Here is an 18,989-nt window from a genome sequence, read left to right on the forward strand (position 1 = left end):
CTGTGAAGTGGCGACAGCCGGTTTCCTCTCTCATTATCTGTGTGGTCCTAACCTTATGTCCGACGCCATATAACCGTAAATAAAATGTGTTGAGTGCGTCGTTAAATAAACCATTTTCTTCCTTGTTTAGAATATCCACCGTCCCCTTCATAAACAGTTTCTCTTCACCTCTCTCCCACCCTCACCCCCTCCCCCTCCCCTTCATAAACAGTTTCTTTTCACCTTTGTCCCACCCTCACCTTCATAAACAGTTTCTCTTCACCTATCTAAAAAACCCACCCTCTCCACCGTCCCCTTCATAAACAGTTTCTATTCACCTCTCTCCCCCCTCCCCCCCCCCCTTCATAAAAAGTCTCTCTTCACCTCCCAACTAGCCACCCTCTTAACCGACTGACCTGATCCGTTTATCAACCGTACCTCGCACGCCTGTGCTGCTATCTAAAACCTCCAGATACAAAACCGTAGACACATGGTAAACACGGCAGTCACTCGGTGATATACAACTAATCATGGGTCGGGCTACTGGAGTAAGAACGATATTGATACCCGAACCGAATTTTATTTGGAGACGAGTATCTGTTGTATAAATAGACCTGTGCGAATTTTGTCCACGGCGTCATCACCCCAGGACATCCAACTGCGAAATGGAGAGATCATGCAAATTGTGTGGAATTCGTCGGTACCAATTCTTGAGGGAATTCTTCGCCGAATTTCTGGGAACGTTCATGTTGATGGTGAGATGTTTGAAGTTACGTGTGTGCTGTATTATGCATATCATATATATAAGGGCAAAAGTTCCTAATTGTCCCCAGTTCTATACAATATCAGGATTTGGATTAAGTTCAGGATTAGGGTTAGAATTAGGTTCAGGATTAGGGTTAAGGTCAAGGTTACGGTTTAATCCGTTAGGATACCTGAGAGTGGAAGAATTTGAAACATTTTCAAATATGAGATTGTCGTTTAAAAGAGAGGTATTTTGATGATGAAGGAAATGGTTTAGTTAACGACGCACTCAGCACACTTTTTTTTACAGTTATATGACATCGGACATATATTAAAGACCACACAGATATTAAGGGAAGAAACCCGCTGTCGCCACTTCGTGGGCTACTCTGTTCGATTAGCAGCAAAGGATCTTTTATATGCATCATCCCACAGACAGAATAGTACATACCACAGCCTTTGTTACACCAGTTATGGAACACTGGCTTGAACGAGAAATAGCCCAATAGGTCCACCGACGGGGATCGATCCTAGACCGACCGCGCATCAAGCAAACGCTTTACAACTGAGCTACATCCCGCCCCGATCATTTTGATGATGAATACACCTGGATCTCGTAATAACAGACGCCATGTTGAAATGTTGCTGTCGTCAAACTGTGACTGCGATAACAGCATTACTTGATATGCACTTTGACATAAACACAAAGCAAAAATATATCTGCAGTGAATTAAACTAGATACTATCTATAGATTATTGTATAAGCGGGAGTGCGATACGAAATTTATTAACGAGTTTAGAAATGATTATGTTCCCCGAGCGAGAAGTATATAACAATTTCCAAACGAGTTCCTTAATGTGATAAGTTATATATATAGTTTGTTTCAAACGTTAATTATGATTGTAATCGCTTAAAAGAAAGAAAAAAAATCGATATTAATAACGTTTAATGATATCAGTTAACATAAGAAGCTGCATTACACACGAAGTGACTAGTTCTAATTTATATATAAGAATAAAATAACTTAAATCCAGCTAACAGTTACTTATTTATTCACTCACTCAATTTAAATTTTATGTTTACGTTACTAAATTTAAATTTTGTTTCCATTACTAAATTTAAATTTTATGTTTCCGTTACTCAATTTAAATTTTATGTTTCCGTTATTCAATATAAATTTTATGTTTTTGTTACTCAATCACCGGTCTCGGTGGTGTCGTGGTTAAGCCATCGGACGTAAGGCTGATATGCACTGGGTTCGCAGCCCGATACCGACTCCCATCCAGAGAGAGTTTTAACTATTTAATGGGATAGTGTAAAACCACTACACTCTCTTCTCTCTCACTAACAACTAACCCACTGTCTTGGACTGACATCCCAGATAGTTGAGGTGTGTGTGCCCAGGACAGCGTGCTCGAATCTTAATTTTATATAAACACCAAAAATAAGTTCAATCTAATTAAAATTAGCTCCACTATTACATGTGGATCTAACAGCAGCCAGTTGTAGCTCATGTCCACCAATCAAAACCTTACTTGCAGAATCATGCCAGTGATTTGAAAATAATTTGAAAATATTCCGAATTATCCTGAGGATATACGACATGTTTCGTATGAATTACGAATGCCTTAAAACGTATTTTATTTTATAAAATAAATAATTTGTAATGTAAAACTGAAGACTGATTTAGTTATTTTTTGTTTGTTTTTTATAAATAAATAAATAATTTTTAATGTAAAATTGAAGACTGATAACCCATCCCGTACGTATTGGTATGGTTCGCTGTACTGCGGCCACTAAAATAGACTCGCCCGATATTTTTAGAATTTGTATACTCCCAAATAACGTTATAAAAGGCGAAGTGTGATTGATCAGTATTTAAATTACTATTTTCAGACGAAATGTTACCTGGACATTGGAGACTACGCAGTGTTGTTAGCAATCTGATTAAAATTAGTTCTACTGGTCTAAATAAGGCATTCGTAATTCACACGAAACATATCGTATACCCTCAGGATAATTCGGAATATTTTCAAATTATTTTCAAATCACTGGCATGATTCTGCAAGTAATGGTTTTGATTGGTGGACATGAGCTCCAACTGGCTGCTGTTAGATCCACATGTAATAGTGGAGCTAATTTTAATTAGATTGAAATAAGTTGAAATGAAATGAATCAGTTTTACTCAATGCAAGTTACACAATGTGAAAGGTACACCCATGATGTCAATTTCACAAACCCCAACTGCCGCCAGCTTGCAGCTCTACTATAAAGAATTAATGACGTCAGACCCTTCTAATTTCCCTGGATTATGACATGACGTTAAAGTTTATTTTGTATATAATGAAACCTAGAGCACATTGATTTATTAATCATCGGCTATTGGATGTCAAACATTTAGTAATTTCGACCCTCTACATTTTTTCTTTTATATGCACCACACCACAGACAAGATAGCACATACCACGTCCTTTGATATGCCAGGCTAGAACAAGAAATAGCCCCGTGGGCCCTCAAATTAAAGTGTGTCACGGCTGTATTCAATGTATTGTTATAACCCATTGAAATATCTGTATGAACATTGCACATACTATTCAAAAGGCAGTTTATCGTGCATTTGACTAATTCAAAATCACGGTGTTTTGATGTGCCGTTTGTCGTATTTGTGTTATTTTTATTATATATTTTTTAATTATTATTATTATTATTATTATTATTATTATTATTTTATTTTTTTGTATTTGTATTTTATTGTCGTATTTTCATATGAGCAAAACGTCAAAGTATTAAACTGCCGACATGACCATTTTAATATTTTTGGATTACAATAAATTTACATGTCTCTTGTTCATTTTAGAATGGACTGTTCCTTTCTGATCGATCCTATTAATAGGTCTTTAATCGAGGAAGTGAGGATCTTGTGCGTGCCTTCAACAACAGGGGCGGGACGTAGCCCAGTGGTAAAACGCCCGCTCGATGCGCGGTCGGTCTGGGATCGATCCCCGTCGGTGGGCCCATTGGGCTATTTCTCGTTCCAGCCAGTGCACCACGACTGATATATCAAAGGCCGTGGTATGTGTTATCCTGTCTGTGGCATAGTGCATATAAAAGATCCTTTGCTGCTAATCGAAAAGAGTAGCCCATGAAGTGGCGACAGCGGGTTTCCTCTCTCAATATCTGTGTAGTCCTTAACCATATGTCTAACGCCATATAACCGTTAAATAAAAAATGTGTTAAGTGTGTCGTAAAGCTTTCCTTCCTTCCTTCTTCAGCACCAAGCAAAATATCCAAACTTTATTAACGTCAAAAAACAAAAGAACAAGTCGACGATTAGTCCACGATTCAGTTGTAACAAAGGGCCTTTGTTGCAAGCGGGGATGGGGGGATTTGATGGGGGTGTAGCCCAGTGGTAAAGCGTTCGCTTGATGCGCGGTCGGTCTAGGATCGATCCCCGTCGGTGGGCCCATTGGGCTATTTCTCATTCCAGCCAGTGCATCACGACTGGTATATCAAAGGCCGTGGTATGTACTACCCTGTCCGTGGAATGGTGCATAAAAAAAATTCCTTGCTGCTAATCGAAAAGAGTAGGCCATGAAGTGGCGACAGCGGGTTTCCTCTCTCAATATCTGTGTGGTCCTTAACCATATGTCCGACGCCATAACCGTAAATAAAATGTGTTGAGTGCGTCGTTAAATAAAACATTTCTTTCTTTCTTTTTTGTTGCAAGCGGCTGGAGCGTAAACGCGCCGGAAGTAATTTAGTGGATGTTCGGGCCGCTTAGCGCACTTGCAAATCGAGGGCAATAAATATGTTTCTAATAGAGGCTATATATCAAAGCAACATTTGCCAGTATTTAAGCAAAGACAAACACAACCTCCGATGGCTTTTTCTTTCATTCACTCTGAGAATCAACAACCCAGGCCACTACTGTGATCAGAGTTTTAAAACAAAACCAAAATTGTTTAACGACACAACTAGAGCACACTATTTTATTAATCATTGGCTATTGAATGTGAAATATTTTGTAATTTTGACTCTTAGTGTTCAGAGTAAATCCGCTACATTTTTTCATTAGCAGCAAGGGATCTTTTATGTGCACTTTCCCACAGACAGGGCAGCACATACCATGGTTTGATATACAATTCGTAGGGCACTGGATGTAACTGGACTAACATTGCATTGCAAGAACAAACATACAAACATATTTTGAATTTATAATTGTTAGTTTGAAAGACATTCTTCATGTTTGAAAATACGGCTACCTTTAATTTTAATTCTAATTTTCCATGTTCCGTTTATGCCATGGTTAATAATAATAATAATTTTAAAAAAATCATCAGACTGCATCAAACTGTTATTATTTCTAGACTAGCCGTCCCTTCATCCTACCCCTTTCCCTGTGATAATTTCTAGACTAGCCGTCCGTTCGCCCCACCCTTTCCCTGTGATAATTTCTAGACTAGCCGTCCGTTCGCCCCACCCTTTCCCTGTGATAATTTCTAGACTAGCCGTCCGTTCGCCCCACCCTTTCCCTGTGATAATTTCTAGACTAGCCGTCCCTTCATCCTACCCCTTTCCCTGTGATAATTTCTAGACTAGCCGTCCGTTCGCCCCACCCTTTCCCTGTTATAATTTCTAGACTAGCCGTCCCTTGGCCCCACCCTTTCCCTGTTATAATTTCTAGACTAGCCGTCCCTTGGCCCCACCCTTCCCCTGTGATAATTTCTAGACTAGCCGTCCGTTCGTCCCACCCTTCCCCTGTTATAATTTCTAGACTAGCCGTCCCTTCGTCCCACCCTTCCCCTGTTATAATTTCTAGACTAGCCGTCCCTTCGTCCCACCCTTCCCCTGTAATAATTTCTAGACTAGCCGTCCCTTCGTCCCACCCTTCCCCTGTTATAATTTCTAGACTAGCCGTCCCTTGGCCCCACCCTTTCCCTGTGATAATTTCTAGACTAGCCGTCCCTTGGCCCCACCCTTTCCCTGTTATAATTTCTAGACTAGCCGTCCCTTGGCCCCACCCTTCCCCTGTGATAATTTCTAGACTAGCCGTCCGTTCGCCCCACCCTTCCCCTGTGATAATTTCTAGACTAGCCGTCCCTTCTCCCCACCCTTCCCCTGTGATAATTTCTAGACTAGCCGTCCCTTCGTCCCACCCTTCCCCTGTGATAATTTCTAGACTAGCCGTCCCTTCGTCCCACCCTTCCCCTGTGATAATTTCTAGACTAGCCGTCCCTTTCCCCACCCTTCCCCTGTTATAATTTCTAGACTAGCCGTCCCTTGGCCCCACCCTTTCCCTGTAATAATTTCTAGACTAGCCGTCCCTTCGTCCCACCCTTCCCCTGTAATAATTTCTAGACTAATCGTCTCGCCCCACCCTTCCCAGGTGATAATTTTTAGACTAGCCGTCCCTTCTCCTCACCCTTCCCCTGTGATAATTTCTAGACTAGCCGTTCCTCCCCTGTGATAATTTCTAGACTAGCCGTCCCTTCGCCCCACCCCTTCCCCTGTGATAATTTCTAGACTAGCCGTCCCTTCTCCCCACCCCTTCCCCTGTGATAATTTCTAGACTAGCCGTCCCTTCTCCCCACCCCTTCCCCTGTGATAATTTCTAGACTAGCCGTCCCTTCTCCCCACCCTTCCCCTGTGATAATTTCTAGACTAACCCTGAAGTAAGTACATGTCAGTGCATCTACCTCTTTATAATGGAAATGTGCTAGTGGAAGCGAAACATACTTATTTGGTGTGTGCTTTAGGTGAATGTGATATGGTTATTATACACCTGGTACAACAAAAGATATTCCGTGTAAACATCAGACATAAGAAATAAGATTGAAGAAGGGAACGTCCGAAGAACGAAATGAAGGCCATCTGTGTTATTTTACTTCTTATTAATATGAGATAGATCTGGATACTGTACTTGATCATATATACATTTAATCTCCATCCATCCATCGATCCATCGATCCACTCATCCATCCACTCATCCATCCATACGTCCTCCCATCCATCCACTCATCCATCCATACGTCCTCCCATCCATCCATCCATCCATTCATCCATCCACTCATCCATCTATACGTCCTCCCATCCATCCATCCGTCCATCCATCCATCCATCCATCCATCCATGCAGCTATCGATAAATCGACCCATCCATCCATCCATCCATCCATCCATCCATTCATCCACCCACCTATCCACCCACCCACCCACCCACCCATCCATCCATCCATCCATCCATCCATCCATCCATCCATCATCCATCATCCATCATCCATCATCCATCCATCCATCCATCCATCCATCCATCCAAAACCCACCCACCAACACCCCCTACCCACCCATCCATCCATTCATCCATCCACTCACCCAACCATCCATCCATCCATCCGTCCGTCCATCCATCTTATCTATCCATTTTATGCAACCATCCATTCCAATATTGTGAGAAAACGTCCGTCATACTTGTTTTCACTTTTATTTTTAATTAGGCCTACTTTTATTTTCACTGTGTTTCTTCTTGTGTTTACATCACAGATCTTCGGGATCGGCTCTGTTGCCCAAGCCGTTTTGAGTAGAGGAGAAACCGGTTCGGCGCTGTCAATAAACTGGGCCTGGGGTTTCGGGGTCATGTTTGGTGTGTACGTTGCGGGAGGAGTGTCAGGTAGCTGCTTTGTGTTATCTCTCTACAAGTCTACGCCAAGTTTGTTTTACGTGTCTATATGTCACCTTTAGGCATATTATAAAAAGTAATTTAGACCTACCACCCCAATAACAGTCAAGTACGTACAAACTTTCTGTTTGTTGTTAGCAACGTCAGGCTTTGTAGCTTACAGCTGCAACCTTGCCTCCCCTTCCAAAGGCGGCGAAAGTTGGGGTGGGCCGAGGGCACGACCCCCCCCCCCCCCCAATAGTTTTACCGAGGGCCTGGCTCTTCAAGTAATTCTGTGACTTTCCAAGATCTATTTGTTTATTTGTTTTCTTTAACACCACAAGAGCACATTGAAAGAAAGAAGTGTTTTATTTAACGACGCACTCAACACATTTTATTTACGGTCATATGGCGTCAGACATATGGTTAAGGACCACACAGATTTTGAGAGGAAACCCGCTGTCGCCACTACATGGGCTACTCTTCCGATTAGCAGCAAGGGATCTTTTTTTTGCGCTTCCCACAGGCAGGATAGCACAAACCATGGCCTTTGTTGAGCCAGTTATGGATCACTGGTCGGTGCAAGTGGTTTACACCTACCCATTGAGCCTTGCGGAGCACTCACTCAGGGTTTAGAGTCGGTATCTGGATTAAAAATCCCATGCCTCGACTGGGATCCGAACCCAGTACCTACCAGCCTGTAGACCGATGGCCTGCCACAATGCCACCGAGGCCGGTAAGAGCACATTGATTATTTAATCATCGGACGTACCCATTTAAATATCTATATTGAACGGTTAATGAACTATGTTTAACTACCTCACGTAAAGTGCCACCCAACTCACATATATATACCTGTATATATTACCAATTTAGACGTTATGTATATTAATATAGAGGATCTTGGCGCGTGTGCATGGGGGTAGGGGGTTTGGTATCTAAACCCCTGCTCCAGGCGATATTCTTTTTTGCAATATATTTTCAGGGGGTGCATGATCCAACCACCCTAGAAATTCGCTTGCCACAATCTTGATTCCCCCATGCACAAGTTCGTGCACATGCGCCTGACTTAAGGCTCATATAGACTGGACGCGGCGCATGCGTGCGGTCTAGCTAAAAAAAATAAAATCGAAATATGTTGATTTCAATGAGAGGGTCTAAACTGGATGCGTGCGATGCGTGCGTCTGTTAAACGCGTGCGGCCAGCCACAATGAAATAATTGTATATGATGTATATGCCCAAAACGCAAGACGCAGACGCATCAGGCGCAACAGTGGGACCGCACGCACGCACCGCATCCAGTCTATATGAGCCTTTAGTTTGCGGGAAAATAACGCGGTACGGGAAGAAAACAAAAGCTAAAGATTAATTCTAAATTAGTTACGATATCGTTCCAGAATATGTTGAGCATATTTTTGCTACCTTGGCCTGGCCCGTATTACTCGCTCCTATTTTTCTCATCATTCTGTTTATTAAGGCGTTATCTCTGAAGTGAAGCGGCATCTCAGAAAGTCTATAAATCGTATAAGTATCACATATAACTGTCTTGTTAGAGGGCTCTTCAGAGCTCTCTTCACTTAATTGTCTTTAACGAGTACAACAATGAATGTTTAAAGGGACAGGCCCTAGTTTTTAAACACTAAGGCATATTTTTCACCAAGAGTAAAAACTAAGGCATATTTTTCACTTAGACCCTGGTTTCAACCCGTAAAAATGGACACTAAGTTTGGTTAATTTACAAACCTGAAGTAAATTTGGATACAACAGAGTGAAACAAGAGTCTGTGACGTTGAAATACCCTTAAAAATAGACTGCAACGCGACTCCATAACCGTTACTTCTCAGACGCACGTGCGTTTTTAAGAATATGATAAATGCATTTTGTGGTATCAGAAACACCAGGATGACCAGAAACACTTCGGTTATACGAAAATGGATAATTTAAACAATAAAATATAAGTAATGTTTGATTTCAGTGATCATAAATGGCTCTAATAGTGCTTAATCATGCCATAGTGCTTAAAAAATATGCTCTGTTCCCTTTAAACATTTGTCGAATTAAGTAGATAAACGAGGGTGCAGGATCGTACATAGTCTTATATATCTGGGCAGGGGCGGATGTAGAATTTTTCGGGGGGGGGGGGGGGGAGTTTAATAAGAGCACCTCCAGTATTTAGGGAGGGAATGCGACGTTTAAATATGACACCTAAAGTACTTATTATGGTACTATTCCACAGAGATGCCAAGTTGACCAAGATCTTATATGCCCCCAACTAAAACTTAATATCGATGGAATAGGTGAACAAACCCAGCACCCTCTCCTCAGATCTGCGCCTGCTTTGGAGGACAGTGCAGATAGTTTTTGAATTATGGACCATTGCCATAATTCAATTATTTTTTACAAAATGTCATTAATAAATGGAGTATGGTGGTTATGAAGATGGTTGAATAAAGTACATTTAGAGATAAATCAAATTATTTTTGTTCAGGTAATTATTTGTTAGACCATTAAATAGGTCACTGGTCTGTGACAATATGCCTTTAAAGTAAAAAGTGCGCATTTTTGTAAACATAATTGGGTTGGGACTGTGACTGAACAAAAAAACGGTAATATTAAATATGTATTCATGTAAAAATATTATTAAAACGTATACTGAACTGACCGAAGCAGTTATTAGTAACTATGAGATAGCTCAGTGGTAAATGCGATCGCTTGATGCGCGGTCGGTTTAAGATCGATCCCTGCCAGTGGGCCCATTAGGCTATTTCTTACTCCAGCCAGTGGACCACGACTGGTATATCAAAAGCCGTGGTATGTGCTATCCTGTCTATGGGATGGTGCATATAAAAGATCACTTGCTGCTAATTGAAAAGAGTAACCCATGAAGTAGCGACAGCGGGTTTCCTCCCTCAATATCCGTGTGGTCCTTAACCATATGTCCGACGCCATATAACCGTAAATAAGATGTGTTGAGTGCGTCGTTTAATAAACCATTTCTTTCTTACTTTCTTTCTTTCTTTCTTTCTTTCTTTCTTTCTTTCTATGAGATATCAAAATCAAGACGAAGATGGCATTTTGATTGGTTATAATTTGGAGTTTAGTTGAAAGAACCACGTTGTCTTTGATGTCACTGGTCATTAGCGTACGACCCGTGGTCACAAGAAGATTAAGCTAAATGCTCGGGATGCCGTGTGTCTTAGCAATCTAAAATTGTTTGGACCCTCTGACTATATTTACTATTGAACGTAGCATTAAGGTCACTTGTTGTACCAGACCAAAGGTCATAATAATCATGTTAGATGCCAAACAGCCACAGATTCAAAATGTGCCAAGCATTTTATCATTCCTTTCCTTGTGTATTAGAAAGTATACAAGAAAGGCCCACTTGACGCATGCGCGATTCTTCTGTAAAGTAAAGTAAAATTTGCTTTATTTAACGACGCCACTAGAGCACATTGATTTTTTTATCTTATCATCGGCTAATGGACGTCAAACATATGGTCATTATGACACTATTTTTTAGAGGAAACCCGCTATCGCCACATAGGCTACTCTTTTACGACAGGCAGCAATGGATCTTTTATTTGCGCTTCCCACAGGCAGGATAGCACAAACCATGGCCTTTGTTGAACCAGTTATGGATCACTGGTCGGTGCAAGTGGTTTACATATACCCACTGAGCCTTGCGGAACACTCACTCGGGGTTTGGAGTCGTTATCTGGATTAAAAATCCCATGCCTCGACTGGGATCCGAACCCAGTACCTACCAGCCTGTAGACCGATGGCCTAACCACGGCGCCACCGAGGCCGATCGATTCTTCTGTATACAAATGTACTCCTATACGTCTCCATGACATAAGCACACAAGTAAGCTATATCACCATCTTCCTCCTCCTCCGCCTAACCAACACCATCATCACCGTCATCATCACCGTCATCATCAGCGTAAAAGCTAATATTCGTAGTTCAGACTAAAACAGTAGAAAAATATATTAATGGGAATGGAACAGATATATTAATAGCCACAAACTTTTAAAAAGAGAAGCATTTATCACAATTGAATAGACAAGTATTGGGATGTGGACCTGGACAGCAAATTGTATTACAAAACAGAAAGTGCTGTCTGGGTGAAATGAAATAAAAGAAAGAAAAAACGAAAGTGTAGCATGCCAGATTTTCAATGATTTATTCCTCATAATTTTTGTTTGCTGGATTGAGATGCTGATATTTCTTCTTGTGTTGTTGCAAGGTGGCCACATCAACCCCTCTGTGACTATAGCGCAGGCCTGTATTGGACGATTTCCTTGGCGCAAAGTTCCGGTGTACGTTTTGGCGCAATACTGCGGCAGTTTCGTGGCATCAGTCATCGTTTTCTTCGTTTATACTGGTAACTATAAGTTCTGGTAATTATAACTTCTTTGCTTTCTTTCTGTCTTTTGTAAACGCAATTGTTGCATACCTTCCTCCCGCGATCAAAATAGATAGACACACATATGGAGGCAGAGGGGGATGAAGGGGGAGAGGGGGAAGGAAAGAGAGCGGGTGGGGAGAGGAGGAGAGAGAGAGAGAGAGAGAGAGAGAGAGAGAGAGAGAGAGAGAGAGAGAGAGAGAGAGAGAGAGAGAGAGAGAAAGAAAGAGAGAGAGAGAGCGAGAGAGAGAGAGCGAGAGGGCGAGCGAGATAGAGCGAGAGCGAGAGAGAGAGAGAGAGAGAGAGAGAGAGAGAGAGAGAGAAAGAGAGAGAGAGAGAGAGAGAGAGAGAGAGAGAGAGAGAGAGAGAGAGAGGGGAGGGGGGGGGGGGGGGGGGTTGGTAGTACAAAAAGGGATCAGATCTACAGACTAAATCCTTGATGTTGCAATTGCAATTCGGTAAATAAAAAAATAAAAAATGCAATGTTACAACATAATTATAATTTTTACATGTTGTTTCTCAATTATATATTGCAACCTCAGATTCTCTTCACAACTTCGATGGAGGTAATAGATCTGTGGAGGGTGTTAATGCTACAGCGGGGATCTGGTCGACATACCCTCAACCTCACGTGTCGACGTGGAATGGACTGGGCGACCAGGTAGGTAATCAGTGTGATGGCAAATTTCAGGATATGATGTTGACGGTATTAACCCTAGTTATAACTTATTAAACAATATAAAATATATTCAGCTGTTGCAGCTGTTTTACTGTTAAATTACACTTTACGTACAAGGTTTGAAGGTTTGGGTTTTTTTACTTTTTAAAAAAATTCATCATCCATAATAGGCCTACACACCACTAAATTGCCCGGAAAACGCATGTCTGAATTTTTTTTATTTCAGAATTTTATTTAGAAGTATTCCCTCGAACACCCCTACAGATATCTTCCTCTTTGGGAGCAAGGCTCATTTTCCTTCGACAAATTTAAATTGTACTTTTTGGAATTTTATAGCCCCTTTTACAAAATCCTGAATCCGCCCTTGGACTTAAATTCATTGGGCTTAAAGCATCAATTCTGGCAATTCCATGGTGTTTTTGGTGGTCCAGTTTTTTGTAGTAACTCAAAATACATTTTGCGCCAAACAGAAAATGGAAGTGTTCACGACAGTTGAATGTCAGTCTTATTAAAGCCAGTTCCAAATATTTCACTAACATATATGACGATCAGGCCTGGCCTGGTGCTTATAAAACCTAGACTCGAGCCTCTAATAGAATCTGAGACAGTAACGTCATGTCAACGCCATACAAATTGTATGCGTGTGACGTCATTAGAGATTGAGTCTGGCCTCTTAAAAGTTTTGTAAGCACGGTCCCTGGAGTGTAGATGTGATCCACAGTATCAAGATTCGACCTTGCTATTGCCAGGAGCATTTTTATCTACTGAGATCTGACTCGGGCTACCATATTTTCAAAGTCGGTAGTCCACGGTGCTACTAGATATAATTACCCGTGTAGCGGCTACCACATACAGCTAATCCAAAACTAATGGTGGTTTCCCTTAAGATGTAAGATACTGTATCTATTTTCCTTTTTATAATTATTGAAAATGCATGACAGCTTATTTCTAGCAATAGTAGAAGCTAAAGTTTGTTTTGTATAATGACACCGTCACTAGAGCACTTGATTAATAAATCATTCGCTTTTGGGGATCAAACAGTTGATAATTCTGACATATGGTCTTGAGGAAATCCCTAACATTGTTCCATTAGCAACAAGGGAAGGAAGGGAATGTTTTATTTAACGACGCACTCAACAAATTTTATTTACGGTTATATGGCGTCGGATATATGGTCGGCGTCGGCGATAGCTATTGGTGATAATTTGTGAGATTAATGCCCGACAAATGTAAATAGCCAGTCTATTCAGGGTGAGACGGGACACGGCAATCAGACGTTCACACAATACAACCCGGGTCGATCCCGTTAGGTGGATTCTCCTTTGTCTGGCAGTGCTGGTAAGTACTGGGTTCGCATCCCAGTACCGACTCTCACTCAGAGTGAAGTTTAACGGATCAGTGAGAGACGTGTAGGGTCGCAATACCTACCTCTTTATTATTAAGAAAAAAAGAAAGAAATATTTTATTTAACGACGCACTCAACACATTGTATTTACGGTTATATGGCGTCGGATATATGGTTAAAGACCACACAGATATTGAGGAAGGAAACCCGCTGTCGCCACTTCTTGGGCTACTCTTTTCGATTAGCAGCAAGTCATCTTTTAGCTGTATCATCCCATAGACAGGATAGCACATACCACGGCCTTTAATCAGTCAGAAATAGCGCAATGGGCTTAGCAACAAAGGATGTTTTATATGTACATTTTTTAATATACCAGTTATGGGGCACTGGTTGAGACGGGTAAAAACTCAATCAAAGAGACGTTATTTATTTTCTATTAGTTTATATAATTTGCTGGTCTTCGGTACATGGGCAGCGGCTATACCTACCACGGCATCGGTGGTGTCGTGGTTAAGCTATCGGACATAATGCTGGTATGTACGTACTGGGTTCGCAGCCCGGTACCGGCTCCCACCCAGAGCAAGTTTTAACGACTCAGTGGGTAGGTGTAAGACCACTACACCGACTTCTCTCTCACTAATCACAAACAACTAAACCAATTGCCAGGGGTAGACAGTCCAAATAGCTAAGATGTGTGCCCAAGACAGCGTGCTTGAACCTTAAATGGATATAAGCACGAAAGTAAGTTTGAATGAAAAAAAGACCTACCACATATTATAACTAATAAAATCCTACACTAATTATGTTTGTTGTTAACACGGTATTTTACTTTTATAATTAAAAATACTGCTAGATTTTAGCAATAATCAAAGATGCACTGTTTATATTTTGTTCATTTATATTGATAGGTGTTCGGTACTGCTATATTGCTAATCTGTGTGCTGGCCGTGACGGACAAGCGTAACGCCGAAACACCGTCCGGTCTGGTGCCAATAAGTGTGGGACTTTCCGTGGTTGCCATCGGCATGACCTTTGGTTACAACTGTGGTTACGCCATCAACCCAGCTCGTGATTTGGCTCCCAGATTCTTCACCTTCTTGGCTGGGTGGGGAGCTCATCCGTTTAGGTGAGTAATACTGTGCTTTTGTGTATAGTACTGTAATATTACGCCAGTGTCAGACTACCAACTGTCACGACGGAGTTGACCAACTCGACGGTTGCGTTGTAATTTCCACCACTCCCGACTTAAAGACTGATTCGCTCATATTAACAACTAATCGGTTGTAGGAGTTGTATACGACGAGAATCGAGTCGTAAGAGCGCACAAACTAGCAAGCCTGTCATGACAATTGGTAGAGCATTTTGTCAAAAAATTATTGCCCCCCCCCCCCCCCCCCCCTAGATCCCCCTTGTGGCAATGGTCCATAATTCGAAAACTAATATGGTTGTATTACCCAAGAATATGTTATTTGACATGGACTTTATTCACCATCTCCATATCATGGTTAAAAGTAATATGGTGATGGTCCCCCCAATAATTCAAAATATAGCTAGAGGGTTTGGTTTCCACCATCATGGTTCAGTTAATGTAATTATCAGATTTGGTTTTCTAAAAATATGTAGAGAAATTTATTATAATTTTTTTTTTTGAAATAAGGTCCTTAAATCTGTGACAGTATGCCTTTAATAAAGAATTGAATTGAATTGAATATCCGAAAAATATAAAAGCAAAATATTCAAGGAGCCAATTTTTCAAACGTCAGTTGTCTTAACCAGATGTTAACTGAATATTTGAAAGGCAAGGACTTAATCAATGCAAATCATAACTGTAAATATAATGTAAAAGTTACTTGTGAAAAAATAATTAGACATTGAAATCATAAAACATATTAACCTGTCTATATAATTTTTTTCCAGCCAGTGCACCACGGCTGCTATATCAAAGGTCGTGGTATGTGCTATCCTGTCTATGGGATGGTGCATATACAAGATCCCTTGCTACTAATCAAAACATGAACGCTGGTTTCCTTTCTAAGACTATATGTCAAAATTACCAAATGTTTGACATCCAATAGCCGATGATTAATATATCAATGTGTTCTAGTGGTGTCGTTAAACAAAACACATTTTTTTTATTTATATAATTTTGTTTTTATTTTAAAACCAGTTTTCGAAACTACAACTGGTTTTGGGTGCCTATTGTCGGTCCGCACGTCGGCGCCGTGGTCGGCGCAATAATCTACCAGATCCTGGTGGGGTCCCACTGGCCGAAAGTGTACGTCGTCACGGAAGAGGTCAAGGAAGAAATCAGTCTGAACAAGGGCAATGGACACGTTAACGAAGGTCTCACTACGTAGTTGTCTGTGGTGTGGAACTCGGTGCTGGCGCTGAAACTACAACAACATTAACTGTTATATTACTACTGCAGTTATACGAGCTTCGGCTTCTTCTGCAATTCAACAACTACTCCTACAATAACAAACAACTGCTGCTGTTGCTTTCTGCTGCTGCTACTTCTATTAATACAACACCACAACAACAAAACTACAACACAATAATAACACTACAATAACATTAATAACTACTACTACTACTAATAACAACTACTAATAACTAACACAACAACTAACTACACAATTGTTTGCTGCTGCTATACTACTGCTGCTGCTATACTACTACTTCTATTATTACTACCACTACTACTACTAACCACTACTAATGGCACTACTACTATTATTCAAATATACTACTACTCTTCAGCTACTACATACTAGTACTACTCACTTGCTATACTACTACTATTACATCTACTACTACTACTTACTACTACTACTACAACTATCCTACTACCTACTACTACTACTACTAGGCCCTACTACTACTACTACTACTGCTACTACTACTACTACTACTACTAACTACTACTACTACTATCTTACTACTACTACTACTACTACTACTAATACTAAACTAATTACCAGTACCACCACTTTTATACTACTACTACTACTGCTACACTACTACTATACTATTATACTACTACTACTACTACTACTATAGTACTACTACTACCACTACTACTACTACCTAGTACCACTATACTATCCTACTACTACTACTACTACTAACTACTACTACTACTACTACTGGTACTACTACATTATACTACTGCTACAAGTACTACTACTTCTTCACTACTACGAGTACTAACTACTATCTACTACTACACTACTACTACTATTAACTACTACTACTACTACTACTGCTTACTACTGACTTATACTGACTGCTTGCTACTACTACTTACTACTACTACTACTACTACTACTACTACTACTTACGGCGATGGATTGTAAAATCTACCCAAATTGGTGGGGGTTTTTTGATTTGGTTTTTCTTCAATTTATATTTCATGTGAAAAAAGGAATAAACAATATATTATTGTTTCAATAGTAAAATACTTATAGAACCATATACTGATGCATTTTACTGATATAGTTATTTATAACATATTTACACTCCATGTTACGAGTTTTCAATTGTTTTTTTTTAATGGAAAATTATCGGTAATTGATATATCATGTTGTAATGTAATCTTGTGTCCTCTGTATTTTATACCCTTGGTTTCGGGTTTTTTCTCAATATCGTGTTGTGGTCTCTTAAAAGATAGCAGCAAAAAAATAATTTAGCTAAAAAAAATTGCTTTTGTTTTATATAAAATTTTTTTTCCCTTTTTCCTTTTCCGCTCCTTCAAAAATATACATCATCATCATCATCAGTTGGTCATCATCATCACCATCTTTTTTTTCAATTTTTATCATCATCATCATCATCATCATCATGTTCATATCATGTTCTTCATCATCATCATCATCATCATAATTTTTTTTTGTTTCTTTTCAATCACCAGCAAAAATTATTATCATCATCACTCATCATCATCATCATTCAGCATCATCATCATCATCATTATCATCATTATCATCATCATCATCATCACCATCATCACCACCACCACCACCACCACCACCACCACCACCATCACCACCACAACCATCATTATTATCATCAACAACAACTACAACAACAACAATCACCATCAACAACAACCTTTAACTGGTTGTGTGGAATTACCTTTCAGATTTCGAGATGGACCACAACCACAAGTGCGCTATCGAGGCAACCCACAAGTGATTGATGCTGATATGAATGTTGTGATTAGACGGACAACCTATCAACTTCGTTGGATTTACAAATGCTTCTTGATAACCAAGTTATAAAAACGAAATATTTATGCTATTAGGTTCATATTATTACACCATCGAGGTACATATACCACGTATGTGCCAAGGACACATCGCTGACATACAATTGTTTGTTTTATATTATTACAACAACGAGCTACATTGTATTTGTGTCAGAAACTTTATCGCTGTATACAAGTTTGTTTTATGTTGTCATTAAACATGGGGGGGGGGGGGGAGGGGGGATGTAGCCCATCGCGCGGTCGGTCTAGGATCATCCCCGCCAATGGAATCATTGGGCTATTTCTTGCTCTAGAAATTGAACCACGACTGGTATGTGCTATCCTGTCTGTAGGATGGTGCATATAAAAAATACACTGTTACTAATGTGAAAATGTAGCAGATTTTCTCTTTAAGAATATATGTCAAAATTACCAAATGTTTGACATCCAGTAGGTTATGATTAATAAATCAATGTGCTCCTTTGATGTCGTTAAACAAAACTAATTTTAACGTCCATTAAACATTTGTCTGCTGCAATGTCTACCAGTGCTACACGACTGTTATATCAAACGACGTGGTATCCTGATTGTAGAAAGTACATATAAAAATACACCTTGTTATTAATTATAAACAGGCGTAGCCTACCTGTAGGAAGAAATACAGTGTAGTGTGTTCGATTTTGTTACGTCATTATCTAGATTGTTTTATACACCCGTTGGTGAGAACATTACTCGTTATTTTTGATAACACATACTGTCATAAAGACAGGCCTACGACTGGCTGCTCCTAGGCGATGACCAGGGGCCCTATTTTCGAAGCCATCTTAGCGCTACGAAATCGTAAAACCGTCGTAGGTTGTGACGTCACTACAGCGCACGCCATAGTGACGTCATAGCTTACGATGATTTCACGATTTCGTAGGCTAAGATAG

General features: G+C 40.2%; 1 protein-coding gene across 2 annotated transcripts; it reads left to right on the plus strand.

Moving 5' to 3' along the window:
* Positions 1–490: 490 nt before the first annotated feature.
* Positions 491–18,269, plus strand: LOC121377272 (aquaporin-10-like). 2 transcript variants are annotated; one of them, XM_041505205.1, is made up of 7 exons: positions 491–734; positions 7,264–7,390; positions 11,629–11,766; positions 12,330–12,448; positions 14,720–14,937; positions 15,979–16,154; positions 17,953–18,269. In XM_041505205.1, the coding sequence occupies exons 1-7, from the start codon at positions 645–647 to the stop codon at positions 18,003–18,005; spliced, it is 921 nt and encodes a 306-aa protein (XP_041361139.1). In that variant the 5' UTR covers positions 491–644; the 3' UTR covers positions 18,006–18,269. The 2 variants fall into 2 exon arrangements, with proteins under 2 accessions (XP_041361139.1, XP_041361147.1); XM_041505213.1 differs by lacking the exon at positions 7,264–7,390.
* Positions 18,270–18,989: the final 720 nt, after the last annotated feature.

Source organism: Gigantopelta aegis, chromosome 2 (genome assembly GCF_016097555.1).
Source record: "Gigantopelta aegis isolate Gae_Host chromosome 2, Gae_host_genome, whole genome shotgun sequence".
NCBI classification, from domain to species: Eukaryota; Metazoa; Mollusca; class Gastropoda; order Neomphalida; family Peltospiridae; genus Gigantopelta; species Gigantopelta aegis.